General features: G+C 54.2%; 5 protein-coding genes across 9 annotated transcripts in view; 2 read left to right on the top strand and 3 right to left on the bottom strand.

The window, feature by feature from the left end:
• Positions 1-4,795: 4,795 nt before the first annotated feature.
• RING1 (ring finger protein 1) lies at positions 4,796-9,012 on the bottom strand. Its single transcript, XM_002746424.6, has 7 exons — positions 8,868-9,012; positions 8,614-8,748; positions 7,718-7,878; positions 7,375-7,590; positions 5,957-6,346; positions 5,503-5,776; positions 4,796-5,214 (listed from the first exon to the last, which is right to left on the bottom strand). Exons 2-7 carry the CDS (start codon positions 8,689-8,691, stop codon positions 5,113-5,115), a joined length of 1,221 nt encoding a protein of 406 aa, XP_002746470.1. The 5' UTR covers positions 8,692-8,748; positions 8,868-9,012; the 3' UTR covers positions 4,796-5,112.
• A 1,660-nt stretch (positions 9,013-10,672) lies between these two features.
• Positions 10,673-12,832, bottom strand: HSD17B8 (hydroxysteroid 17-beta dehydrogenase 8). Its single transcript, XM_002746427.6, has 9 exons — positions 12,773-12,832; positions 12,369-12,586; positions 12,151-12,267; positions 11,949-12,041; positions 11,763-11,848; positions 11,575-11,659; positions 11,327-11,369; positions 11,057-11,131; positions 10,673-10,865 (listed from the first exon to the last, which is right to left on the bottom strand). The coding sequence occupies exons 1-9, from the start codon at positions 12,822-12,824 to the stop codon at positions 10,849-10,851; spliced, it is 786 nt and encodes a 261-aa protein (XP_002746473.1). The 5' UTR covers positions 12,825-12,832; the 3' UTR covers positions 10,673-10,848.
• Positions 12,833-13,056: 224 nt separating this feature from the next.
• Positions 13,057-16,604, bottom strand: SLC39A7 (solute carrier family 39 member 7). Of its 2 annotated transcripts, XM_002746426.6 has the most exons (8): positions 16,550-16,604; positions 15,829-16,243; positions 15,572-15,740; positions 15,366-15,419; positions 15,064-15,228; positions 14,792-14,932; positions 14,386-14,582; positions 13,057-13,954 (listed from the first exon to the last, which is right to left on the bottom strand). In XM_002746426.6, the coding sequence occupies exons 2-8, from the start codon at positions 16,237-16,239 to the stop codon at positions 13,682-13,684; spliced, it is 1,410 nt and encodes a 469-aa protein (XP_002746472.3). In that variant the 5' UTR covers positions 16,240-16,243; positions 16,550-16,604; the 3' UTR covers positions 13,057-13,681. The 2 variants fall into 2 exon arrangements, with proteins under 2 accessions (XP_002746472.3, XP_078225002.1); XM_078368876.1 differs by lacking the exon at positions 15,366-15,419.
• A 211-nt stretch (positions 16,605-16,815) lies between these two features.
• RXRB (retinoid X receptor beta) lies at positions 16,816-23,875 on the top strand. Of its 4 annotated transcripts, none has more exons than XM_002746422.6 (10): positions 16,816-17,243; positions 18,059-18,306; positions 19,007-19,163; positions 19,530-19,709; positions 20,865-21,037; positions 21,421-21,550; positions 21,753-21,885; positions 22,001-22,092; positions 22,405-22,510; positions 22,625-23,875. In XM_002746422.6, exons 1-10 carry the CDS (start codon positions 17,012-17,014, stop codon positions 22,770-22,772), a joined length of 1,599 nt encoding a protein of 532 aa, XP_002746468.2. In that variant the 5' UTR covers positions 16,816-17,011; the 3' UTR covers positions 22,773-23,875. The 4 variants fall into 4 exon arrangements, with proteins under 4 accessions (XP_002746468.2, XP_008992482.2, XP_017826505.1 ...); XM_008994234.5 differs by having other exon boundaries at positions 21,989-22,092; XM_017971016.4 differs by lacking the exon at positions 18,059-18,306.
• An 845-nt stretch (positions 23,876-24,720) lies between these two features.
• COL11A2 (collagen type XI alpha 2 chain) overlaps positions 24,721-24,887 on the top strand; it is a 29,493-nt gene continuing 29,326 nt past the window's right edge. The window contains exon 1 of the mRNA XM_035297598.3: positions 24,721-24,870. The gene's annotated coding sequence lies outside the window, so the exon portion shown is untranslated. The remainder of the gene's footprint in view (positions 24,871-24,887) is intronic.

Below are 24,887 nucleotides of genomic sequence, written 5' to 3'. Positions count from 1 at the left end.
TGGAGCTGAATGATGCCAGGAATTAGGGAGGAAGTAACAGTATTAGGTAACAGCAAGAGGGACTCTTGGGCTGCAGCTACAGGAGGGAGCATCACGGCCTTAATTCATTACCTCTGAAATCCTGAAACATCTAGCCTCCTGCCCAGATCCTGGCATGAATGCATCTATCCAACCACTATTTATGAAGTGTCCAGTGCTAGGTCCAGAAAATGGCAAGAGCAGATGCAGTCATAGTCCCTGCCCTCAGGGAGCTTACATTCAATGGGGCAGACAGACATCAATCTGTACATAATCATCAACGAATGTAGAACTCCTACAGGGCCAAGTGCCTCTGAGGAAAGGTACACCTTGGTGTGAGTGCTTAAAATAGGGGAATTTGACCCTGAAAAGAAGGCCAGGAAGCCTTCCCTGAGGCTGTTGAGAAGCTGAGGCCTGAAGAACAAAGAGGAGCTAAGAGGAGAGGAACAGAAAAAGGAGCCTTCCAGTACAGGGCCCAGCCTCCCCGGAGGCTCAGTGCAGGAGGAAGCACAAAGTGGACAGGAACTGGAGCACTCGAGTGAGGGGGAGTGGTGGGAGATGAAACTGGAGAGGAGAGGCCACCCCTTGCAGGGCCTTAGAGGTCAGTTTAAGGACTTGGGTCTTTAACCTAAGATCGATGGAAAACCACTGAATGGGCTTAGGCACTTGACTGAAACAATCATATTTGCATTTTTAAAGGATCCCTCTTAGGTGTGCATTGTAATGTAGAGAAGGCCATTCCCAGCCTCTTCAGCTACTGCAATGATTCAGAGGAGGCCACATGGTCCACATGGTGGCTGGCTCAGGGATGCAGAGGGATGAAAACAAGTGGACAGACTTGAGATATATTAGAGCAGATAAAATGGATAGGACTAGCTGCTGGATTTAAGATTGAGATGCTCATTCTAAACCACCCCTACATCAAATCCTTCGAAGGCAGGGGCCACACCACATGACAGTGAGACTCAGGTCCCAGAACAACTCCTGACACATGGCAGACTCAATACACATTTCCCGAAAGGGTAGAAATGATTAGTGGTCTCTCAAGTGATCCTTTGACCTCTAAGGGTATTTAATTCCTTCTAGCATGTGTCAATCATCAACCTCCCTGATACATCATAGGGAGAAATATTGCCAAGTTCCAGAGGATATACTCTGCGGCAAGTTAATACAATAAGGTCTGACTTATCCTTTAACATGAAGAGTACCAGATAACTTGTAAGAACAGGGCCTGGTGAAGCAAAGAGTGGGCACAGGAAGATGGCTCATCAGATATGGGTGCTGGGTGTAGCGTTAGCACCTGAGGCAGGAAGAACCCAGCAGCCTCTGGAGGAAGTGATGGGTTTCGGTAGGATTAGCTGAGGGACTAGGATTTGATGGTGGGGGTTTGTCATAGAGATCTCTGGAGATTAAGTTATCTATTATTTTCTATTTTTATTTTAATAAAGGAACTCTTAAGGGCATTTTTTTTTCTTTGTTTTGTTTTGAGATAGAGGTTCACTCTGCCACCCAGGCTGGAGTGCAGTGGGGCGATCTCGGCCACTGCAAATTCCACCTCTCAGGTTCAAGTGATTCTCATGCCTTAACCTCCTGAGTAGTTGGGATTACAGGGATGAGCCACCACGCCCGGCTAATTTTTGTGTTTTTTGTACAGCCAAGGTTTTGCCATGTTGGTCAGGCCAGTCTTGAATTCCTGGTCTCAAGTAATCCACACACCTCGGCCTCCCAAGGAGTTACAGGCATGAGAGCAGCATGGGGAGTTGGAAGCAGGGGAGACAGAGGTGGGGGAGGAGAGGCTAAGCCCCACACCCAAATGAAGAAGTGGTTGGGGGTTTCAGTGGCGCCTCCCTCCTCACTGAGGTGGACTGTAAGGGTGGAGGAGCCCCAAGCACAGCCTCCTGTGAGCAGCTCATCAGGGCATTGAAGGCTGCCAGGCAAGGACAGGGCCCTTAGAGTTAGGCCTTGCCTGGGCAGGGGTCTCCAGGGGGCACCTTCCCTCAGGCCCTTGAGGCTCTGGGCTCCAGAGCTCAGCTTCTGTGTTCAGATACACGGTCTACTCTGCTTTGGAGACTGAAGCCTGAGAGAGGTAAAATGTGTTGGGTGGTAGGTTGGGTACGGGAGAAGGAGCTTCCCCCATCTCTTTCACCCACTGCAGAAAAGCCTCTCTGTTTCCTTCCCCAGCCCAGTCCTGCCTCCTCTGTGAGGTGGCTCCTGACCTCTGTACTGGCCCACAGTGATCCTCCTACTTCGGAGTCGCAGAGCCCCTCCCACCGACATGGGCCCTTTGCCATCCTTTACGCTATAAGGCAAGGTGATAACATTTTGTGGGGCATCTTCTTTTATGTTCTCAGCCTTGTGTGAAAATCAGAAGCACATGGAGGGCTTGGGAAGATGCAATTGCTTGCCCCACCTCCAGAGTTTCTCAAACAGCAAATCTGGGGTGGGGCCCAAGAATTTGCATTTCTAACAAGTTCCCAGGTGATGCTGATGCTACTATTCTGGGATCGGCACTGGGAAACCCAGTGATCTGTCAGGCATGTAACTTTACTTGTGTTATCTCTAAATTCTCAGGGCAACCTGTTATTCTCCCCCATTTTGCAGATGAGGAAACAGAGGGAAGACCCAGTGCCTTGTGCAAGGTGGCTCAGTTTGTAAGTGGCAGGGCAGGTTTGAACCCAGTATGTCTGACTCTAATACCATATCAACCTCCCTTCCTCTACCCTGTTCTTCTGCATTGTTAACTGTTCTACATGTATCTCCTTCCTCAACAAAATAGAAAAGTTTTCTTTTGCATACTTTGTATCTCTCACCTTGCCTGACTCAGTAATGCAGGCTTGACTGGGAGGGACTTGGAAAGGAAATGCCCCAGTGGAGCCCAGATGAAAAGGGGTTCCTGTGTTTCTCCCACATGGTGTCACCTAAATAAACAGCCTTGTCGGCCGGGCGCACGCCTGTAATCCCAGCACTTTGGGAAGCCAAGGTGGGCGGGTCACCTGAGGTCGGGAGTTAGAGACCAGTCTCACCAACATGAAGAAACTCTGTCTCTACTGAAAAACAAAAATTAGTCGGGTGTGGTGGCACAGGCCTGTAAACCCAGGTACTCGGGAGGCGGAGGCAGGAGAATTGCTTGGTGAGCCGAGATGGTACCATTGCACTCCAGCCTGGGCAACAAGAGCAAAATTCCGTCTCAAAACAACAACAAAACAGCCGTGTCTCTGACGTTCAGTCATGGGGGAAGAAGGGCGAGAGAGCACTCGCAGCAGAGGCGGGGAGAGAAGCACGAAAGGGGGAAATGTGATAGAGAAGTGGGGCGGGTGGGGCGAAGGTGAGGACTGGGGACGCTGGAAGGGACAGACTGTTCCAGAGTGAAGGCGGGGCGGGCAGCAATGACAGAAGAGGCTGACAGTAGGTTAGGGCTGGGGAGGACAAGGAGGGTGAGGACAGACGATCCCGGCAGCCCCTGGAGCCAGAAGAGAAGTCAGGTTAACTCCATATTTTCGGCTTCCACCTCGGTATCTCAGCCGACTTCTCCCACCTGCTTCTCTACCCTGAAACTCCAGAACACCACCCACCTGCTTCCCACTACAACTTCCCTGTATACCCACACCTTCTGGATGCTGGGGTCGGGAAGGAGGGGAGTCAGGATCACGGGTTCCAGGGAAGTGGGTGTAGAAAGGAGCTCCTACGAGGGTAGAAGTGGGTGTTGTCTGCTTCTGCAGGCCAGGGGCCACCCAGCCCCATTGGTCCGCAGTACTTGCCGAGGCTGGAGGATCCCCACCTTCATCTGCGGGATTGAGGCACCGGGTAGGAGGCGAACAAAGGAGAAATCGCAAGGGTGGAGAAGGAAGCGATCGGATCGGCGGGCGGGCCGTCCACTCCGCGGAACTAATCCAAGCGGGATTAACCTGCACGGCCGGCTCCTCTGCCAGCGAGACCAACTGAGCGAGGGGGAGGAATTTGGGGCCGAAGGGGCTGGGGGTACCATGGGCAGAGGAAAAAGGAAGTGACAGGCAGAGAGACTAGGGGCTGTGGAAGGAACCCCAGTCGGTTCTGGAGAAGGGATTCATCTTCCCGAATCCCGACACAGCCCTTGACCCGGAGCGCAGGCGTGCGACCCGGCCCCCTAGCCTCAGGCTTGGTGCCTAGCTCAGCTCGCGGAACTCGAGGCCGGGAAGGCAGCGGCGGCTTTCCTCGATGCCCCCACTCCTATGCTCTCAGCCGCTGCCTGGACCAACACACAACTACAGTTCCCAGGCGGCCCTCCCTCCGCTCAGCCCCGCCGCCCGGCGGGCAAAGGCTGTGCACTCACACTCCTAGTCCGCAGCCCAGGCTGCCCTTTTTTGGGAGGCGGACCGGGAACTGGGATGTCGAACACTAAGCTGCTCCGCCGCCCTCCCCACCTCCCTCCCTCTTTCCAGCTATACAAACCAGCTGCTGGTAGTGACTTCCAAACATCTTTCTCTTTTGAGCCACTTTCCTGCTTTCCGTTTGGTGCTGAAACCCTGGATTTCAGCCTGGGCGTCTCAGGTTCTACGGGGAAAGTTTGGGGTCTGACTTCACACCTCTCTGTTCTTTCTCCTCTGAGCTTCATAGATGGTTCCTATTTTCATACATATTTACTAATTTGGAGTTTCTGACGACATATCACAAATAACCTGACATTTTTTGATTCTACATGGTTTCTAGGCCTCCACCCCAATCTATTTTTCTTGTATGCCCCTGATATATTTTCCTTTTTCTTGTATGCCCCTGATAAACAGACACACAGAACTGCAGGTTTCAAAGAGGAAAAAAAGCACATTTGTTGTTGGTAGGATGGTGTGAAGGGGAGGGTTCTTCACCTTCTCCAACACCTTATATAGATGGGATGTTGCGGGCAATAGAAAAGGCAGCAGATGGGGGCGTGCTTTGCCCCACTCTGTACAATATAGAAGAATCTCATATAGATACTTTGTATAAAAGCCACATGTCCTCATTTGTGTCCTCTTGCTGGCTGGCTGGGCTGAGGGTACTGGGGGACAAAGAAGCTTGGGTGATGGGCCAGGACACAGGGATACCCCATGGTCCCCTTCCTCTGGCTGTCCCCTTGCGGGGTCACTTTGGATCCTTGGTGGGAGCATAGCACAGCTCCAGTGGCCGGGACACCTTCCAGAACTTCTCATTCACCAGCTCCAGGGTCAGCGAACCATTCAACGTCTGAGGAGGGGGTAAAAGGGAGAGAGGGGGAAAAGAGAGAAGAAAGTTGAAGAAGATGGAAAAGGAAATGAATGAGACGCAAAAGGTGACCAAGGGAGGAGGAAAGAAAAAAGGAATAATAAAAAGGATGGGGCAAGAAAGGGGACATGGACGATGAGAAAGGACAGAGAAAGAGATGGAGGATGTAGAAAAGAGTGCTGATGAGTCAGAACAGGCTCATGGTTCTGGGTGGCCCACACCACCCTCTCTCCTCTCCCCTCTTCTACCACTGCCCTCAGAAGGTCTCACCGTGAACGCCCCGCCTCCAGGTGCAATGTAGATGGTGTACTGCTTTTCACTGACGCCCTCCAGGCTGGGCAAAGCAGGCTCCTCAGGACCGTCACCTCCTCCGGCACCCCCACCCTCCCCACCACTCCCATCAGGTCCTCCGGTGTCAGAGGCACCCCCTCCAGGCCCTCCGGGCTCCCCTGCTTCCTGCTGCTGCCTCCGCTCGAGGGCAATGCGCAGGGCCAAGTACTTGGAGAGATGGTCCACTGTAGCATTCCCAGTTGTCTTCACATACCTGGAGTGGGAGGGAGGACAGGCTTAGAGCCAGGATGCCTCAGATGGGGTCTAGAGGTAGAGGCTTTCCAAAATGGCTCTGGGTTGGGATGGTATTTTGGGTTTGGGCAAAGCCCATTTCTGATGGAAATCTATGTGATCTTTGGTTTCTCAGTGGTTGGGGAAAGACAGGGCTCCTCACCTAGTCTGGCAGTATTCTCCCTTCTCCACAAGCAGCGGGTGGGGCCGGAACACGAGCTCAATTTCTCCACCTGGCTCCGGGGGGCTGGGGGCCCCAGGAGGGCTTGGGGGGCCCAGGGTTCCCCCACCTAGAGTCCCCGCCCGGTCACCAGAGTCTTCTGAACCGGCACCCCCACCCACCCCACCAGGGCCACCTCCCCCTGTCCCTACACTGCTCCCCCCTGCACCCCCTCCACGGGGTCGCTTGGGAGCAGGGCCTGGGGCAGAGTCAGGGGCGGAGTCTGAGCTCACATCTTCTCCATCTCCTTCTCCCTCCCCAGGCTCTCCTTCCCCCCCACTCATCGTTGTGGTCTGATCTGACCCAGGTATCGGCCGCCTCACACGCTGGGCCCTGTTGAAGCAAGTGGTTAAGGTTAAAAAACATCCAGGATAAAGGGCTTAGACTTTAAACTTCAGAAAATTAAGACAGGGAAAATCCTAATGATGATACCTAATATTTACTAAACACTATGTGGTAAGCACTCTGCTAAGTGTTTTGCACCAATCCCCCCACCTAATACAATGAATCATGTGATGCAGGTAATTATATTATCTCTGTTTTGTGGCTGAGGAAACTGAGGCTTAGAGAGGTTAAGTAACTGGTTAGTGATCTTAGGCTGTCACCTCTCAAAGTGTGGTAGCAGCACAGACATCCCCTGGGAGCTTGTGAAATGCAGACTCTCAGGCCCAACTCTAGACCTACTGAATCAGTTTGTATCTGAAGAAGACCTACAGGTAATTTGGATAGACATGAAAGACTGAGAGATGCTAGCCTAGGAGGTGATTTAACTTCCAGCAGTATGAATCTAGAGCTGATTCTCAAAATTGCTCTACTGTTTATTGTTCTAACTTCTAGAAAGTCAAGGGGTAAACTATAATTTTCCTTTTTTTTTTTTGAGACAGGACCTTGTTCTGTCACCCAGGCTGGAGTGCAGTGGTATGATCATGGCTCACTGCAGCCTCAACTTCCTAGGCTCAAGTGATCCTCTTACCTCAGCCTCCCAAGTAGCTAGGACTACAGGCATGTGCCACCACGCTCAGCTGAATTTTTAAGTTTTTGTAGAGATGAGGTTTCCCTATGTTACTCAATCTGGTGTCAAACTCCTGGACTCAAGCAATCCTCCCACCCTCACCTCCCAAAGTGCTGGGATTACGGATGTGAGACACTGTGCCCAGTCCTATATTTGTCTTTAAGAATAGCAGTGCCAGTTGCTTACTAAGAAACTGCAATTTACACCCATGATTTCCAGCCCTAATGATCAGTCTGTGGTCAGCTCTTAGGATGCTGAAACTTAGAAGCTAGCAGGCAACAAAGACAGTATCAGGAGTCTGACCCAGGGACCCAACCCAGCAGTCCTGTTTCTCTCCTGACCCTCACACCTGTGCATGGCCTGCATACGCAGCCCCTCCTCAATGCTGGAGCTCAATGCCTGCTGGTTGTGCAGGCGGCTCAGGCGGATGAGCACTCGGTCTTGATGGGCCTCGTATTCCTCCCGGCTGGGATAGATCTTAGAGATCAGGGCATCAAAGTTGGGGTCTGGCCGTAGGGATCGCTTGGATACCAGCTTCTTTCGGCAGGTAGGACACTCCTTGTTCCTGGAGTAGGAGAAGGGAGCCCTGATTGGTTAGTCAAGGAAACTGAAGCCTAGGCTGAACCAAGACCAGTGAGAGGGTCCTAACGTTGTACCCCTTCATCTCATCTCCAACATGTCTTTCCTATTACCCGCTCCGCAGGGCTGTAACAATGCAGTCAGAGCAGAATCTGTGGAGGCACTCCTTGGTGGTCATCGTATTCTTCAGCATGTCCAGGCAGATAGGGCACATGAGTTCTGAATGCAGTGACCGAGGGGAAACAGCAATCTCTGTGCCATCCATTATGGCTTCCTGGAGGTATTAGTGAGTAGAAAGGTGGTGTGGGTTAGGGGGAAAGGAGTTTTAGAAATAACAGCCCATAAAATAAAGGTTTTGAGAAATACAGTGAGAGGGCAGAATCTGGATACCCATGTTCGTCTCTACAGGAGACAAAATTCTAAGAGAAGGACTGATGACTTGGAGAGAATGGAGAAAAGACAGACTTTAATGTCCATTAACTAAGAGTAGGATCTTTGGAATAGGAGGATCTGACGTGGGTAAGTGGCCTAGGAGTGAGGATGGCACAGATCTGTGGTTGGGCAAGACTATTAAACAAAATTTTTTAAAGTCCTGGTGCTAACTGTATCAGAACCCCATAGAGTGACTGTTAAAAATTCAGATTCTGAGAACCCAATCCACTACTGAATCAGAATGTTGGGGGGCATGAAGCTTTACTTTTAATAAAACTCCCAAAGTGAGTCTTATATGCACTGACTTATGACACTGAATGAGGAACAGGGAAGGTAATTTTTGTTTGTGATCTTTCAAATGAAGATAATAATACTTGCTCCACCTCTCTAGCAGGGCTGTTTTGAGGATTAAATGAGATAAATGCGAAAGTGCTTTGAAAAGGGTAAGGTGATTCAATGGTAGGGCCATTACAAGGCAGAATAGAGCGAATTACGGAAAAGAAGCTGTGTGTGATGGGGTCTGTGGATGGAGGGGTTTGCGGGAGCGGGTAAGCCTGAAAGGGAGAATGCCTGTCACCTGCGGGGTCCGGTGCAGCTCATACAGACTCAGTTCCCACGTTTTGCTGGCATTCTGGGCATTCGCCGGCGTCGTCATGGTGACGAGGCACAGACCCTTACAAGGGCTGCACAGTCGAGGAGGAGGAGAGGAAGGCTGGGGTCGGGGGAAGAGGAGGAGGGCGTTAGGGGGGCCGCCCCTCGCGCAGACCCCGCCCCTCCAGAAGGGTCCCTCTCCGCCCCCGCCCCCGCCCCCGCGCCGGCGCTGCCCCTCACCCGGCTCCAGGCGTTCTCGCTCCCGCCGCCTCCGCGCCTCTCTCTAGGCCCGGGCTCCTGGGCCAAGTTCGCTCGGTCCGCAGCCGCTGCTCAGACAGCAGCTCCCGCCACCGCAGCCGCCATGGCCCGGGCGCTGGGGCCCTACGTCACTTCCGCCTGCTCCTCCACTCCACCCGCCCCCCCCCCGCCGGCGGAGACGTCATCCGCCCTTCGCGGCGCGGGTGGGACGGGACGTGGATGCCGAAGTTCCCCCGCCCACGCGACGGGCTCGCCCCGCGTGAGGATCCTGCGTCCCGGGAGTTGAGCGCCACGTGGGGACCACGGTCTCCGCCCCCGGCCCAGCTCCGTCTCGCGGTCAACAATCTTAGCCTGGGTTCCCTTCCAGAGGCCCCCACCCGGGGCCTCCGCTCCGGGGGGCGGGGCCTGGAATCTTTGGGACCCCCTAGAGGGGACCGAGGGCTTGCGAAAAAGGCTACCTCCCCCACTCTGCGTACCCTGGCGGCTCTGGGGATCAACCCCCCTCACTCTCCGTAACCCCCATTCCAGGATCCCGGGGAAAAAGGCTGCAAAAGATCCTCCGCCCCTTTAGTCCTCTAGTCCTGAGAACGCAACTAGGTCCCGAAGTGCTCGGGATTCCCCTTACCACGCAGGGGACTCGCTCCACCCTCCGCTTTGGTTCTCCCTAGACCCTCCGACCCGCTCTCCCCCTCGAAGTTTGGGGGCGGCGGCTCGGGACGTCCAGACTCAACTCTCGGCCGGAGCCATAGACTCGAGAATTGCGTTTGGACAATCAGGAGCCGCGGCCCGGGGCGAGGGAGGGAGAGAGGCGCACCGGAGGAACCGGGGAATGGAGACACCACGCGGAAGCAGGGATTCACACAAGATGGGGCCCCCGTTGGGGAGGGGGTGTGCGCATGTGGGTGGGGTACACAGGGGCAGAATGTCTGGAGTGGGAAGTGGGCAGAAGCCTCTTCCAGGACTGTAGAGTAAACGAAGGGGATGCGGAGGAAAGAGAAGAGGAAGGGGCAGTGCGATCCCCAATGAGGGCAGGGAATGAGAGGGATACGGGGCGGGGGTTGGGGGAAGAGACCGTGATGGGCGTCCTGTCCCCGCCAGTGCTGAGGCTCCCGGACATGGGCTGCGGCTGCCAGGGGGTGGCCTGTCTCTGGGACAAACCAGCAGTGGGTGCCCTCGCCCCCCACCCCAGTTGCCCCCTACTTCCCTGTCTTCTCCTTCAGTCCGTGGCCAGTCCTTATGTGGGCACCAGAGTCGATTGGCGCAGACCCCCTCCCCTTCCTCCTCCTCTTCCCAGCCCCCTCCCTCCTGTTCTCTCCAGCCTCTTTCATCGGCTGGTTCATTCCCCTAATCCTGGCCCCCTCCCCTAATCCCCCCCATCCGACCCCAGGCCGGCTGCAGCTATTGTAAGGTGGAGAGAAAGGGGAGGGGGGGACTCACAGAAAGGAGAGGGGTGGGGGAGGGCCACCTGTTCCAAGACCCCCTTCCAAGGCCAGACTGGACACCAGGATGGGGCCATGAACAAATTACCCTTGGGGACCAAAGGACCCAGGCAGCTGGGGGGAGGAAACTGGTGCTGTAGAACCAGTGGAAGGGGGTGAAGAAACCCCTCCTTCCAAAAAGACCCAGAGTGTCACGCATACACAGTGACACATACTCTTTCCTCTCACACCCGGCGGCGGGGGTTGCCCTGGGAGACCAGGCAGTGAAAGGGAACAATCCTTCGGGAAAGGGAAAGGAGGGGGAGGTGGGGAAGGGTCTGAGGGCTTGGACACAAGAAGAACCGGAGGTGGCAGGGAAGAGGATTTGAAATTTATTAGGGTCACCAGCACCCCTGCTTCCCATATTCAGCATTCCTGAGCCATACACTGCCACCCCTTTTGTAGCCTGGGAACTTAGAGTCCTCATCAGCAGGAGGCCGGGCAGAGTGGTGGGGGGTGAGCAGAGTCCAGGGACCTTGAGGCAGTTACATGAAAAGACCTCCTGGGAGGGGCAGAAACATTTGGACAGATGCATGGGTGGAGAGACAAATGGGCTGGGGGGGGTGCCCACTTCTGTCCCTGCCCTTGGGAACCTCTGCCCTTTCCAGTGGCTCCAGACTCCCCTTACTTGCTTTCTCATATAGTCTGGGTTCCACTTACTCTGCCCTCTCCCTCCCCAGGTTGGCCTCATACCAGTGACTTCCACTGAGGCCCCTGTGATATATCCACTATCTTCAGATGCCAAGAATGCGACCACATCTGCCACATCTATGAGAATGTTGGGGAGAAGGCAGAATCCTGCTCACTCCCATACACTCAAAATACCCAAAATCTCCCACCAAAGACACCTCACCACAAACCCCATCACAGATACCAACCACCCATCCCCTAAAAAATCCCAAAACTTTGGGATCTCTTCATTCAGGCCCCCTTCCCAGGGACTCCTCTCCATTCGGTGCTCACCCTCAGGGTCCCCCAAGTGTCCCATTGGGATCATTCCAGTAATCTGTAAGGAAATATTCATACGCAGGTGAAAGCCGCTTTTATAGATTTTTTTGAAGACTAAGTTTGTGACCCTTTTTTGTCTTCATTCCTTATATATTTATTGAATACTTAATGTTTGCCAGGAACTGTGCCCAGTATTCTCTTTCTCTCTGTGAAGCCCAGATTGAGTCTCTGAATGATTCTGCCCTCCAGCCACAGCCTCCTACCTTATTCATCACTTTCTGTGGCACTTTCTGTGTCATGGGTGTTGCAATGAACCCTGGGAGGACAGAGTTACAGCGGATCCCATGTCTGTGAGAAGGAGAGTGGCTGCTGATTCTGGAGAGGACTGGAATGCTGGTCCCTCCCTCAGACCCCCCAGGTGCTCTCCAGGACCCTCAACCATCTGACCAACCGTCCAAGCTCTCGGGCTGCAGTCTGGGTTAGCCCAATCACTCCGGCCTTGGATGCTGCATAGTTTGTCTGTCCCATGTTCCCCACCTATAGATGAGTCAGAGATGTGGAATGAGTCAGCAGTCTCAAGGAGGGGTTCTCCTTTCTATGCCACTTGGCTGGCTGACCTCGTCCAACTCAACCTGACCTTTCCTACGATGCTACTGATGTTGATGATGGAACCACTGCAACCACTGGACACCAGGGCTTGGCCTGCAGCCTGAGTGACTAGGAAGGTGCCCTGGCGGGAAAGGGTAACAAGGGAGAAAAGATCAGCTGGGATGACAGCCCTCCTCCGACTCACCCCCCAGACTAAGGTGGCCAAAAGTCGCAGGTTCAGAGATCACCACCTTGAGATTGACAGCTATGACTTTGTCCCAGTCATCCTCAGACATGTGCAGCAGAAGCTCATCCCGGGTGATGCCCGCACAGGACACAACGACAGATGGTGGGCGAGAAAAGCAGGCCTATGGGAGGGGGAGGTTATGCATCAAAAAAAACCCACAAAGAGCCGGGGCAGTGGCGGCAATATTAGAGCTTTAAAGAGAGAACGTGGCCTGGCGTTCACCTGCACTTGTTCCAGCAGGCGTCTGGCGGCACTGCCCTCAGACACGTCAGCCTGGAAGGCAGCGTGGTTCCCTCGGGGCGGCCCCTGCTTGCTCCCTGGCCCGCCCAGCAGCCGCACTGTCTCCTGTGCCGCTGCCCCGTCCAGGTCGCAGGCGGCTACGGTGGCCCCCTCTCCGGCCAGGCGCACACTGACCGCCCGGCCGATGCCGCTCCCCGCACCTGAGGTAGGACAGAACACGCAGGGACCGGGCAGGGGGAGGAGAGGGCAGGGATCAGAGGTCACAGGGCAAAAAGTTAGTAAAATGTGGATAAGGGGCCAGAGGTTACAGGGGCCGTGGACTCCAAGGGCATGCCCCTGACATCACTCCAACACCCCAAACCTTCCCGGGAGAGCACCCCCTCAACCTGTGACCAAGGCCAGCGCAGAGCGGAGCCGGTGCTGGAGCTGAGACGCCATGGCGGACTGTGGGTGGGTGGGAACCCCAGCACTAAGCCAATCCTAGTGCAGAGGGGGCGTGGCGAACGCAAATCCGGGGCCAATCGAAGCCCCGACAGCCTTAGGCCATCTGCGGCCGCCAGCGCTGGCCGACCTCCCACCGCGGGGGCGTGGCCAGACACTGCTGTTTGGGGGCCGACAGTGTGGGGAAGACAAGGGGCCCCATTCCCCCCAAAAAGACAAAGACTCCATGTGGGGTGAAGATCTGAGGACTTTATTTCTGGTCTCCACCCCTCCTCCCCCTCTATTCAAACACAGTGATATAAAAAGAATACTAACAAAAAAAATCAGGCCGTGATATTACCAACCCTCCCCCCCGCCCCCCGCCCGTCCCCCAAATCACTCCCAAATCAGGACACACGATTGATGTTTATGTTTATCCCCGACTACTCCTGTTACCCTCTCTGTCCAGGACTCTGGTCTTTCCTGAAGCCTCTACCAAGTGGTGGGAGAAAGGGAAGTGGACTTTGCAGAACTTTCTGTGTAGCAACTTGGTTTTCTAACAGGTGGGGTAGGGGACACCAAGTAGGCTGCCATCATCCCCTCTCCCAGCCTTCTTCATGGCCCCATTTAGACCTCCAAATGCAACAACATGGTCAGGTGGTGCTCAACACTATGTTCCCTCTGGCCTCTCATTCTCACCTCTACCGCCTCTGTAAGACTGCCAGCCCTTGAAGGCCCTAATGACAAAGTAACCATTTTCTCAGGCTACGGTTCCTTCCTTTGGTAGATGTCCCTGGCCAGGGCCCCCAGCCTCCACACACCCCTGACCTAGAGTGAGGGGTAGAGGTTTGGGGCAAGGTAGTTTATCCCACCCCTCACTCGAGGTGGGCAATCAGCACCATCATGACAACTCCCCCCAGCAGCCCCAGCACCTCCAGAAATGACTGCAATGGTGATGCCTCCCTCAGCAGCTCTGGCAACACAGACACTGTTGCCACGTAGATAAAGCCACCCGCAGTAAATGGCAGGACCCAGCCAGGACCTGCACCACCTGCAACTTCACTGCCCACTGTTCCTCCTTCAGCGAGAAGGGCACAGGCAGTGCCTGCCAGTGCCCCTACTGCTGTCAGTAGTTGCAGACGCATTGCCTGATGGGCAGAAAAGAGAAAGAGACACTCACCAACAGCTAAAGATTATCAGTGGGTTTAGAAGTAGCTGGTGGGATATAGGTGTAAGGGACATGGATTTGGAAACTAAACATCAAAGTAAAAAGGGGGAGGGTCTAGAATAGACAATTTCTGAAAAAAATCTTAGAGATCAGAGATCCTTTCCACAGACTTTCTGATTGAGTAGGTGTGTGTGTGTAAGACTCCACTAAACCATTCAGATTGTTTATAGACCATAGTTTAAGAAATACTGAGCTAAAGAAAAGAAACCAGAACTTCTTCCCACTCATTTCTAGGGGACTTGTCAATGATAGCATGAATTGTTTGGAACTAATAAGAGGCTGTTTTGGGTTTAAGGTGAGTGAGCAGAAACAAAGGGTTTGAGGCAGCAGTGTTCGGCAGACATCACCAACCTGCTTTTTGCTGCAGCCAGACTGGACCAAGATGGCAAAGTCTCCAACCTCATGGGGCACTTCATGTAGCAGGACAGTCATTGTGGTCAGGATCCCTAGTCCCCGACCCCCTCGAAAGGAAGCCCCAATGGCCAGACCATCAGTGAAGTTGTGTGCCAAGTCAGCAGCCAGATTCAGGTATCCTGACACACGCAGGTCTTGTACAGGAAAAGAAGAGAAAATGATCAGAGGCCTCCATCACCAGTTGTTCCAGTCTTGGTCAGCTATCCTCACATCTCCCCTCAGAGACCACTTCACACCCAGTCCCTTAGTGTTTCCCAGACACCTTCCATTACCCATAGCACATATTCCATGTGATTCGTGAGGATGTCCCTTGCCCAAATTTATCACCAACTCTGGCCCTTACCTAAGCCTCTTTTTTCTTCTTCAGGCTTCTGAGGTCTCACTGGCCCATCTTTGGGTACTGTGCTTCCTCCTCGCCTCTTCTGGACACCCCCCGTTTCCTTTTCTTCTTCCTCTGAGCTCTGCTTCTCCTTGGTAGAACGCTCTGAGGGAAGAAAGGAGTTGGTCAGAGTGGAGAACAGATCTTCCAATATGTCCTCTCCCTCCTGAGGGCCATAAGATGAGGCGATTCTGAGGCAGGCAAGTCAGCTTTTGGAAAGTTGTTCCTGGGCTCACCCTGTCTTCCATGTCCATGACTTCCACGTGTGTGACTATGAGCATGTCCATGTCCATGACTGTGTCCATGTCCTCCTTTCACATGTCTCACGAATTTCTCCACGACCAGAAAGGCAACAATTCCACTGAGAACCCACAGTCCCACAGATAGAATGGGGCCCTGGCCTGGGAATAGAGGCATTGAGACATTAAGGGAGATGTGCATTCCAGACTTCTCCTCCTTAAGTGCAGGAGGTGAGGAATAGGGAGAGACGGACCTTCCCCAGCACCCCAACTCCTGTCCCCATCTGTCTCTTCCTCACCACTGTGGGAGTGTCCATGTCCAGGTTGCTCCAGAGTGTGGTGAGAATGAGGTTCTGGAAGAAGGGGGGGAAGCCAAATGAGGGAATATCTAACCCAAAGGGTGTGTATTTGGGGGAATATCGGAAGATCAGGAATCAGAAAGGAGAAAGAACCCTTAAAAGAACAAAATACGTTAGATTTGAGGTAGAAGTCAGAGGTTACTTACCAAGAGCATGAGGAATGAGGTGCAGGAAGGCGTCTCCCAGGAGCCCACCAGAAGCAAAACTGAGCAAGATCTGAAGTAGAGAGCGATGCCGGGGAGAGTTTGACTCCACAGGGATAAGGAAGAGGACAAAAAATGGAGCTGCTGAGATCAGCACTGTGGCCCCCAGTGCCTGGTGAGGGAGAATCAGGGTCAAGTACTGTGGAGTTTCCCGACAATCCAGAACCAGCCCCTCTCTCTCCCATCCCCTGGAAACTCACATAAGCCCAGAGAGTGACAGCATCCAGGTCCTGCTTGATGCCCAGAGCCCCAGACTCCCCATAGCCTCCATGGCTATGGTCATGGTCATGTCCATGTCCTCTGTGGTAGAGGTTCTCATGGGAGTGGCCATGGCTATGGCCATGGTGTAAATCCTCATGTGAATGTCCATGGTCGTGACCGTGGGTATGTCCATGCCAGATGCTCTCGTGAGTGTGGCCATGGCCGTGGGCATGGTTGTGTCCATGGTGGAAATCTTCATGTGAGTGCCTGTGGCTGTGGCCATGGAAGTCTTCTTGCAGATCGTCGTGCAGGTCGTCATAACCCCCGTGTCCAGCCACCAGAAGCCCCAAGGCTGCCCAGGTCAGCAGTCCCACGGCCACCCAGCGGGGGGCCCCCAGACCTTTGGCCATCACGCTGACCAGAGGGACAGAGACAGTGACTCCACTTGACTCTCAACTAACTCTATACCTACACAGGGTCCTCTTTACTCCAGTCGCGCTCTCCGTCCACCTCTATGGGCCGCTCTCCCATTCCCTTAAGTTTCCACCTACATAGTTCCCAAGACTAGTTCTCTTTATGCCGAACCCCCTCGCGGATGCAGGGCTCTGGGACACTAGTCTTTGACCAGCCACTTTACGGACTCTCTGGGCCCTCGTCTCTATGGCTCATTAGGTGAGGGAATGGCCTGGAAGGGATAGAATGGAAAAACAGAATTCTCACCGGCTCCGGGATCCTCTCCTTTCCCCGTTTGCTTGGACGTGGCAGTCCCGCCTTTAGCTCCCGCGAGAACAGGAAGTTCCGTTCCACCTTCGCCCTAATGCCTTTACCAATATGGCGGCACTCCGGTAGCGACGAAGCCACCCTGAGCTGACGCGCATGCGCGAGCCTGGAGGTTATTTGAGGGGAAGGTGGGCAAGGCGGGCTAACAGGCTGGAGGAGACCGCCTCCTCGGTTTCCAACTAGACGAGGGGGCGGGAACTTGCGCCGACACTTCCCGTCTGTACAAAGATGGCTGCCACATTGGCGCTGTCATTTTGGTACAGAGCAGAACGACAAGCTTAATTCCACCCAATCCAGGCCAGAGTCGTTTTCTCAGGTGCTTCCTCGTGCTCAGCTAATCTTCCGATCAACTCTTGGGAATCTCTGGCACCTCTTCGATATCCCTACTCTCAGCCAGGGATCATGTCTTGGGCCGCTCGCCCGCCCTTCCTCCCTCAGCGGCATGCCGCAGGGCAGTGTGGGCCGGTGGGGGTGCGAAAAGAAATGCATTGTGGGGTCGCGTCCCGGTGGCGGCGGCGACGGCCCTGGCTGGATCCCGCAGCGGCGGCGGCGGCGGCGGCAGGCGGAGAACAACAAACCCCGGAACCGGAGCCGGGGGAGGCCGGACGGGACGGGATGGGCGACAGCGGGCGGGGTGAGTGTCCCTGCGGAAGGGCAGGCAAGCCAGTGACCGCGTTATCTGCAACCCCCTCCCCCACACCCTCCCCAGTGCTCTTTTCCTGGCGCTCCCGCCCCCTTGTTTGTAAACACGCGTCCCTTCCCTCCCGAGGGCCTTAGCGCCCTCCTCCCCCCAGGGCGGGGCGGGGAAGGGGAGCTTCAGATCTCCTAGCCTTGACCGCTTGAGGCCTGGGGCACTGGAGGTCGCGGGCGTGGGAAGGGCACGATTCCTCTTAAGCTTCAGGACTTTGGACGTTTGAAGGCAGATTCTGCGTTATAGGAGGGGTCTCTCCCACCTCTTTCCCCTGTACGCCCCGGCTACCCAGCTTTACGCTGGGAATAGAGGGGCTGGATGGGTACCCCACGTGCTGCCCCACCCACGAGACAGGTGTGGCTTGGGGATGACCTGGTATTCATTCAAATGGATTGCTTGGAAGATGTTTCTCAACTGAGCTATCCTCCTCTCCTTGTCAACTCCCTCCTCTCACCACAATGAGGAGTACCTTGTTTTTTTGTTTTTTCAGCCAGTCAAATATAGCAGTGGGAGGTTGTATACCAATTTTAGTGACGCTAATGTTAGTTCTGATAACGCACTCATCGGACCAGCTGGAGTTATACTGTTTTTTGACAGCAGGATGTCTCTGGACTTAGGGATGGATGGAGTGGGCTGGGTCCAGGCACGGTGGGGTACTAGAGAATTAAAGTCTCTACTTGGATGTTTGAAGACTCATTTTCTTTTTTTGTCTCTCCTGTCTCTGTGTGTCTGTGTGCCTGTACATACCCCTCTCTCAGACTCCCGAAGCCCAGACAGCTCCTCCCCAAATCCCCTTCCCCAGGGAGTCCCTCCCCCTTCTCCTCCTGGGCCACCCCTACCCCCTTCAACAGCTCCATCCCTTGGAGGCTCTGGGGCCCCACCCCCACCCCCGATGCCACCACCCCCACTGGGCTCTCCCTTTCCAGTTATCAGTTCTTCCATGGGGTCCCCTGGTCTGCCCCCTCCAGCTCCCCCAGGATTCTCCGGGCCTGTCAGCAGCCCCCAGGTGAGAGGTTGTGACCGACTTACTGCCTGGCCACTTTCATTTCCTTGTTTTCCTTGTAACCCCAAATCCTTGCGTGAACTTCCCCATGGCTCATTGACCTTCTAATCCTCTAATCTTGGCAGGCCTGTGGTCTTTGTTGAGACCCCTTGCCTTTCCTGAGGTGACTGAACTTTCAATGCATGCTTCCTCCACTAAAAGAAATCTTAATATTCCTTGGTTTTTGTGTGTGGTTTTTTTTTTTTTTTTGAGATGGAGTCTTGCTCTGTTGCCCAGGCTGGGGTGCAGTGGCTCAGTCTCGGCTCACTGCAACCTCTGCTTCCTGGGTTCAAGTGATTCTCCTGCCTCAGCCTCCTGAGTAGCTGGGATTCCAGGTGTCTACCACCATGCCCAGCTAATTCTGATATTCTTCATGTCCTTTTCATCTATCAGTGATTTTCTGCCCGTTTGGTCCCATCTGCTTTCCCAAGACACCTGCCCTTCAGGGTCACTGTGGAACAGCACAATTTCAGGGGGGTTCTGTTTATTCTCTTTGGGATTGTGCTCCAGGGATGGCCCCTCATGTAGACTACAGTGTAAATGATGCCCTCTGGAATGTGCATTGTGGGACTTTGCTTAGTAGTAGGGAATGATTTCCATCACTTCTATGAGATTCTCCTTCCCAATGAGTCTTCCTGTGACTTCCCTATTTCCCTCATCCCAGATTAACTCAACAGTGTCGCTCCCTGGGGGTGGGTCTGGCCCCCCTGAAGATGTGAAGCCACCAGTCTTAGGGGTCCGGGGCCTGCACTGTCCACCCCCTCCAGGTGGCCCGGGGGCTGGCAAACGGCTATGTGCAATCTGCGGGGACAGAAGCTCAGGTATGGGGCTCAGAGGATGAAGAGAGAGGGAGAGTCTGGGCCATGTATCACCACTTGTGGGATTCCCAGGGCTTATGGGGTTTGGTCAGAGCAAGTGACCTGGGGGAGGCCTGATAAGAGTAAAGAAGCTGAAGATGAGATGTGGGATGCGATTAGGGGGAAGGTCAGAGGGAAAAGGGAGTGCAAACGTAGGGATTCTGAACAGTGAGGGGACTGGGACTGGATCATCACTCACCTCCTGGTACCCTATCTCTGTATTTGGCAAATGTAGAGAGGACTTTAAGTTTTGCCAGGGGGAGATTAGGAAGAGACTAAATGGTGAAGGTGTCTCCACGCAATCTTATTGCTCTTCCCTTTTCCCTGTAGGCAAACACTACGGGGTTTACAGCTGTGAGGGTTGCAAGGGCTTCTTCAAACGCACCATCCGAAAGGACCTTACGTACTCTTGCCGGGACAACAAAGACTGCACAGTAGACAAGCGCCAGCGGAACCGCTGTCAGTACTGCCGCTACCAGAAGTGCCTGGCCACTGGCATGAAGAGGGAGGGTAAGGACCTGCCCTGCCCAGGCTTCTTAGACCACATGCCCCTTCTCCCCTACCCCGCTCAAGACTCTACCTCTCTGGAAGGCTAAAGGGTGATATTTGATTTCTCAAATCAAATATCCTCTAGAGGGCGATATTTGATTTCTTTCTCCCTTCGAAGCTTTTCTCCCTGTTACCCTGCTCTGGCCCTTGAGTTTCCTTCTTACTGGTTAGGCCTTTGTGGTCTACACCTATGACCCCTCCCTAGACTGGTCTTAGGATAACCTTTCCTTACCCGTGATGGGCTTTCTGTCTCCCCTTTTCTAACCTGAGTGGTTCCTCCTCTCTGATTCCATGGACCCTCTCTGGTCTCTGTCTCCTGTTATCTGTGATCTTTCCTCTAACTCCTGGGACTCGACACTCTTAAGCTCAGGGATTTCCTTCCTTATTCTGTGTCTCCATCTTATCTTCTTAAGTCCAATTCGTAGAAGTCTGAGACAGACACTTGAGAACGTATCTTGGTCAAAATCCCACTTTAGAGAAGATGAGCCTGAGGCCTGGCTTTTCCAAAGTCATGCAACAAAGGAGTGGCAGGCAGTTCTGGGATCAGAACTCACATCCGTGAAGACCTAGGCCAGTACTCCTTTCACTGCCTATTTGCAGAGTCAGGAGAGTACAGATTTGCATTCAGACACACTTAGATCCAATTGTATGACCTGCCATTACTATATGAATTTAAGTGAGCTGTTTAACCTTTTTGAATCCCAAGTTCCTCATCTTTAAAAATGAGAATAAATGCTTCCAGCATAATTATGATAATAGAGTGAATGTTAAAACGTGCTTAGCATGTTTCTTTCCATGTTTTTTTATTAAAAATTTTTTTTCAATCAGCTTTTTCAGGTTGAATCTTGGCATATTTTTTAACCATGTAGTAGGCTCTCCATTTAAATTCCTCCCTGATTCTTTTACCCTCCTCACCCTTCCTGACTGACTTATCTGCCCTTTTATAACCCTTGCTTCAGGGCTGCTCCCAGTCCACCCTTTCTAGTGACTTCTCCAATTTCCATAAATATTTCCCAAGGGCCATGAGATCCTGATGAGGCCCTAAGGATACTTGTGGAAACCCTTAATGGCTGGCTGCTGACTCTCTGTTTTTTTCTCTCCCTCTTTCCCCTGCAGCGGTACAGGAGGAGCGTCAGCGGGGAAAGGACAAGGATGGGGATGGGGAGGGGGCTGGGGGAGCCCCTGAGGAGATGCCTGTGGACAGGATCCTGGAGGCAGAGCTTGCTGTGGAGCAGAAGAGTGACCAGGGCGTTGAGGGTCCTGGGGGAACCGGTGGTAGCGGCAGCAGCGTGAGTGTTGGGGTCAATTCACTCTCCTTCATGATGGGGGTAGGGGGAGGTAGTCTAGGTCTGTTCTATATCCCTTCTCATCCTTTCCCCTCATAACCTTCCTAACACTGCTTGGGACCAGAAGTGCTGCCAAACAAGGTCTTTCAAATATCTGAGGTGGATATGATAGCTCCTTCTGTCTCTACTCCCCAAAACACCCACTGGCAGAACCACAGGCACTTCCCAAATAAATAATTGCTTAAACAAATACCAGAAGAGAAGCCTGACTTACAGGGATTGGTTTGGATGGGGCTCACAGGAAGACTGTATGTAAGGAGCCTCTTACTAGGGGGTTCCCAGCATATCTCAAAATCTTCCGTAACTCTTACCCCCGTCCCCTGCAGCCAAATGACCCCGTGACTAACATCTGTCAGGCAGCTGACAAACAGCTATTCACGCTTGTTGAGTGGGCGAAGAGGATCCCACACTTTTCCTCCTTGCCTCTGGATGATCAGGTCATATTGCTGCGGGCAGGTCAGTGACCTTGGATCCCTTTGACCTCTTGACATTTGACCCCTTTGACTTTCCAACCTTTAGTGACCCCAGTGGCCTTACCTTGTGTCCTAAGGGAGCCAAACTTGCTGACCTCGCCATATCTTTTCTCCTTCTCTTCTACTGATGTGCTTTGAATCTCTTGGCCTGATTTCTGGCTCCTGACCCTTGCTGCCCCACCCAGGCTGGAACGAACTCCTCATTGCTTCCTTCTCCCACCGATCCATTGATGTTCGAGATGGCATCCTCCTTGCCACAGGTCTTCATGTGCACCGAAACTCAGCCCATTCAGCAGGAGTAGGAGCCATCTTTGATCGGTCAGTGGCCCTCGGCTAGGCTGGCATGTAGATAAAGGGGGTGGGGCTATAGGCTGGTCCGTGTCCAAGGCTGGCTGAGCTGTGACCTTTGAGTGACCTGCAGGTCCCTCTCCAGGGTGCTGACAGAGCTAGTGTCCAAAATGCGTGACATGAGGATGGACAAGACAGAGCTTGGCTGCCTGAGGGCAATCATTCTGTTTAATCCAGGTAAGAGGAGGATTACCTTTGTTTCTCAAGGCCAAGGCACCCTTGGAGCCTCCTCTTCTCCGAGACTCCTAAGTTACCCAGCTATCCCCCTCAGTAAGACCCTCAACCTGGAAATCTCCCAACTGGCCAAGGAAAAACCCACATCCGTGGATGCGTCCCACAAACCCAGTAGGCCCTGCTTCCCTTGCCAGGCCTCTGGTAAAGGGCAAGCAAGTGCGGACCAAAAGGGACATCGTGTGGCTCACATCTACGCAGCTGTACTGATTTGATTTGTGTTCATTTCTCTTCCTCCTCTCTTCCGTGCCATCCTAGATGCCAAGGGCCTCTCCAACCCTAGTGAGGTGGAGGTCCTGCGGGAGAAAGTGTATGCATCACTGGAGACCTACTGCAAACAGAAGTACCCTGAGCAGCAGGGACGGTGAGATGGGGCTGGGGGGACTGAGGCTCCCTCACAGGTGGGGAGTGCCACGAGGATGTGTTCAGAGTCCGTGTGCTTCCAGCTCTCACTCCCCTTCTTCCACCTCCACCCCAGGTTTGCCAAGCTGCTGCTACGTCTTCCTGCCCTCCGGTCCATCGGCCTTAAGTGTCTAGAGCATCTGTTTTTCTTCAAGCTCATTGGTGACACCCCCATCGACACTTTTCTTATGGAGATGCTTGAGGCTCCCCATCAACTGGCCTGAGCTCAGACCCAGACATGGTGCTTCTCACATTGGAGGAGCACACATCCAAGAGGGACTCCAAGCTTGGGGCAGGGTGGGGGGGGGCCATGTTCCCAGAAGCTTGATGGGGTGAGAAGTACAGGGCAGAACCAAGAACATAAGCCCTCCAAGGGATCTGCTTGATATCCCAAGTTGGAAGGGACCCCAGATCCCTGTGAGGACTGGTTGTCTCCCTTCAGTGGCCTTGAGTCTCTGAATTTGTCGGGGTCTCCCATGATTTGGGGTAGTTTCTCACCCTCTGTCCTTCTCCCAGCACAAAGCACTGGCCCTGCCCCTGGGACCTTGCTTCCCTCTCATCTTGCCTCATTTTCCTTTCCATCTGAAGAATGGAAATGGGGAACTCCCCAAGAGATGGATATTGGTGGGCAGGCCCCCCAAACTGATGGACATAAGCGTAGGGCCCTGACAGGCCTTCCTTTTCTCCAGCCTGGCAGATGGGGGCCTCTCTGGGAGAGGGAGGGTCCCCTGTGACTGTCTCCTGTCCAGAGTCTCTTTTTACACTTCACCTCCTTCAGTCAGACTGAAATATAAAAAAGGTGGTGGTGGTGGTGAAGGGGCTGGTGGAGATGTAGGAACCGATCTGCTATTTTTAACTTCCTCTGAGGATAGAGACTTGCAGTTAGACTCAAAGAAGTACTGTACTTTCCCAGGTTGACTAAGAAATGCCAGTGGTGGAGGTGGGTGTTTGGGAAAGGCAGGGCCCTGAAATGGCCTGTCCCTAGGGCTCTCCAAGCACTAGCCTTCCCAGCTTCCCCCCCACCCCATCTCTTCCTGTCTGACTTGGGGAAGGGGCCTGGGCTGTGAAGACAGGGCCCCCACAGGGGACGATTTCGTGAGTATAGTCCCGGAGGCCTTCCCTTCACTGCTCTCCTCAAGCCATGGGCACATAGTGTAGGCTAGGGACATGGGATCCTGGCCTGAGAATTGAGTGGGGGGTGGCCAGCCCGCAGAGGTGGGGTGCTGGGGCTGCATGATTTTTGCCCTGCGTCTCTTCTCTTTGGGGTTCCTTCCCCCTCTCACTCATACATAAAATCGCTTTCAAATTAAAATCGCTGTTTTCTGGACCGAGGTGACTATATAAGGATGGGCAGCGCCGAGTCGGGCTTGGGGGGGTATCCGGTTGGGAGCTTCGGACGCGATCCCTGGACGCCGCCGCCGAGGTTCCCTGGGGCCTGAGAGGCGGGCGCAGGGTGGGGGACACAAGGCGAGCTTTGTCGGGGAGGGGGAAGAGGGTGTGCCAGGCTGGGGGCGGGGCCGGCCGGTGGAGGAAGGGGGGCGGCGGATTCTCAAAGGCGCCTTGTTCGCTCGTGCCCTCCCCGCGCCAGCGGGCGGCGCCTCGGCTCGCTCCGGCCTTCCCTCCGGCCGCGCCGCGGGCTCCGGGCAGACCCGGCGCCGTGCCCGCTCATGGGGTCGCACTGGGCACCGAGCGCCGTGGCTTCCTCAGGCGTTGCCTGCCCGAAGGCGGCCCACGTCCTTTAGTGACCCCATTTCCCTGGACCCTTCCAACCAGAGTCGCCTGCTCCCTTATTTTACCATTGCTCCCCCTCTACCTGGGCTCTGGGACTCCCTTACCTTGTCCCCCACGTGCATCTCCTAGGACCTGACTAGCCTGTGTTTATCGGTGGTCCCAGTCTCTGGCTCCCGGAAGAACACCTCCCCGCCCATCCTCCGCCCCAGTTCGCCACTATCTACAGCCTGGTCTATAAATAACCCCGCCCCGGCGGCCGGGCTCTATAATTACACGGGGCGGGGCGGGGCGAGGGAAGTAATTACAGAGACCTGATTTTGGGGAAGGTGGGGACTATGACCCCCAGGCCCGCCTCTCCCCTCCCACTGTGCCCTAAATCCCGCCCAGGCCTCTGCTGAAAGGGGGCTTGGCCCCCAAAAGGGAGTGAACGGGAGGGGGTGTGTGTGACTGGACGTTTGGGTCCTGGAAAAGGAAGGGACTAGGGAAAACTTTGGGGTTCCTGAAAAGAGAATCTTGGGGTACAGTCAATTCGACCTGCAAGGAACAGGAGAGAGCAAGCGAGAGAGGGAGGGTTCCCGCCTCCCTCCCCAGGTGGAGATTGAGGGTGG

This window comes from Callithrix jacchus, chromosome 4 (genome assembly GCF_049354715.1).
Source record: "Callithrix jacchus isolate 240 chromosome 4, calJac240_pri, whole genome shotgun sequence".
NCBI classification, from domain to species: Eukaryota; Metazoa; Chordata; class Mammalia; order Primates; family Cebidae; genus Callithrix; species Callithrix jacchus.
This window is presented reverse-complemented; position numbering and strand designations above follow the sequence as displayed.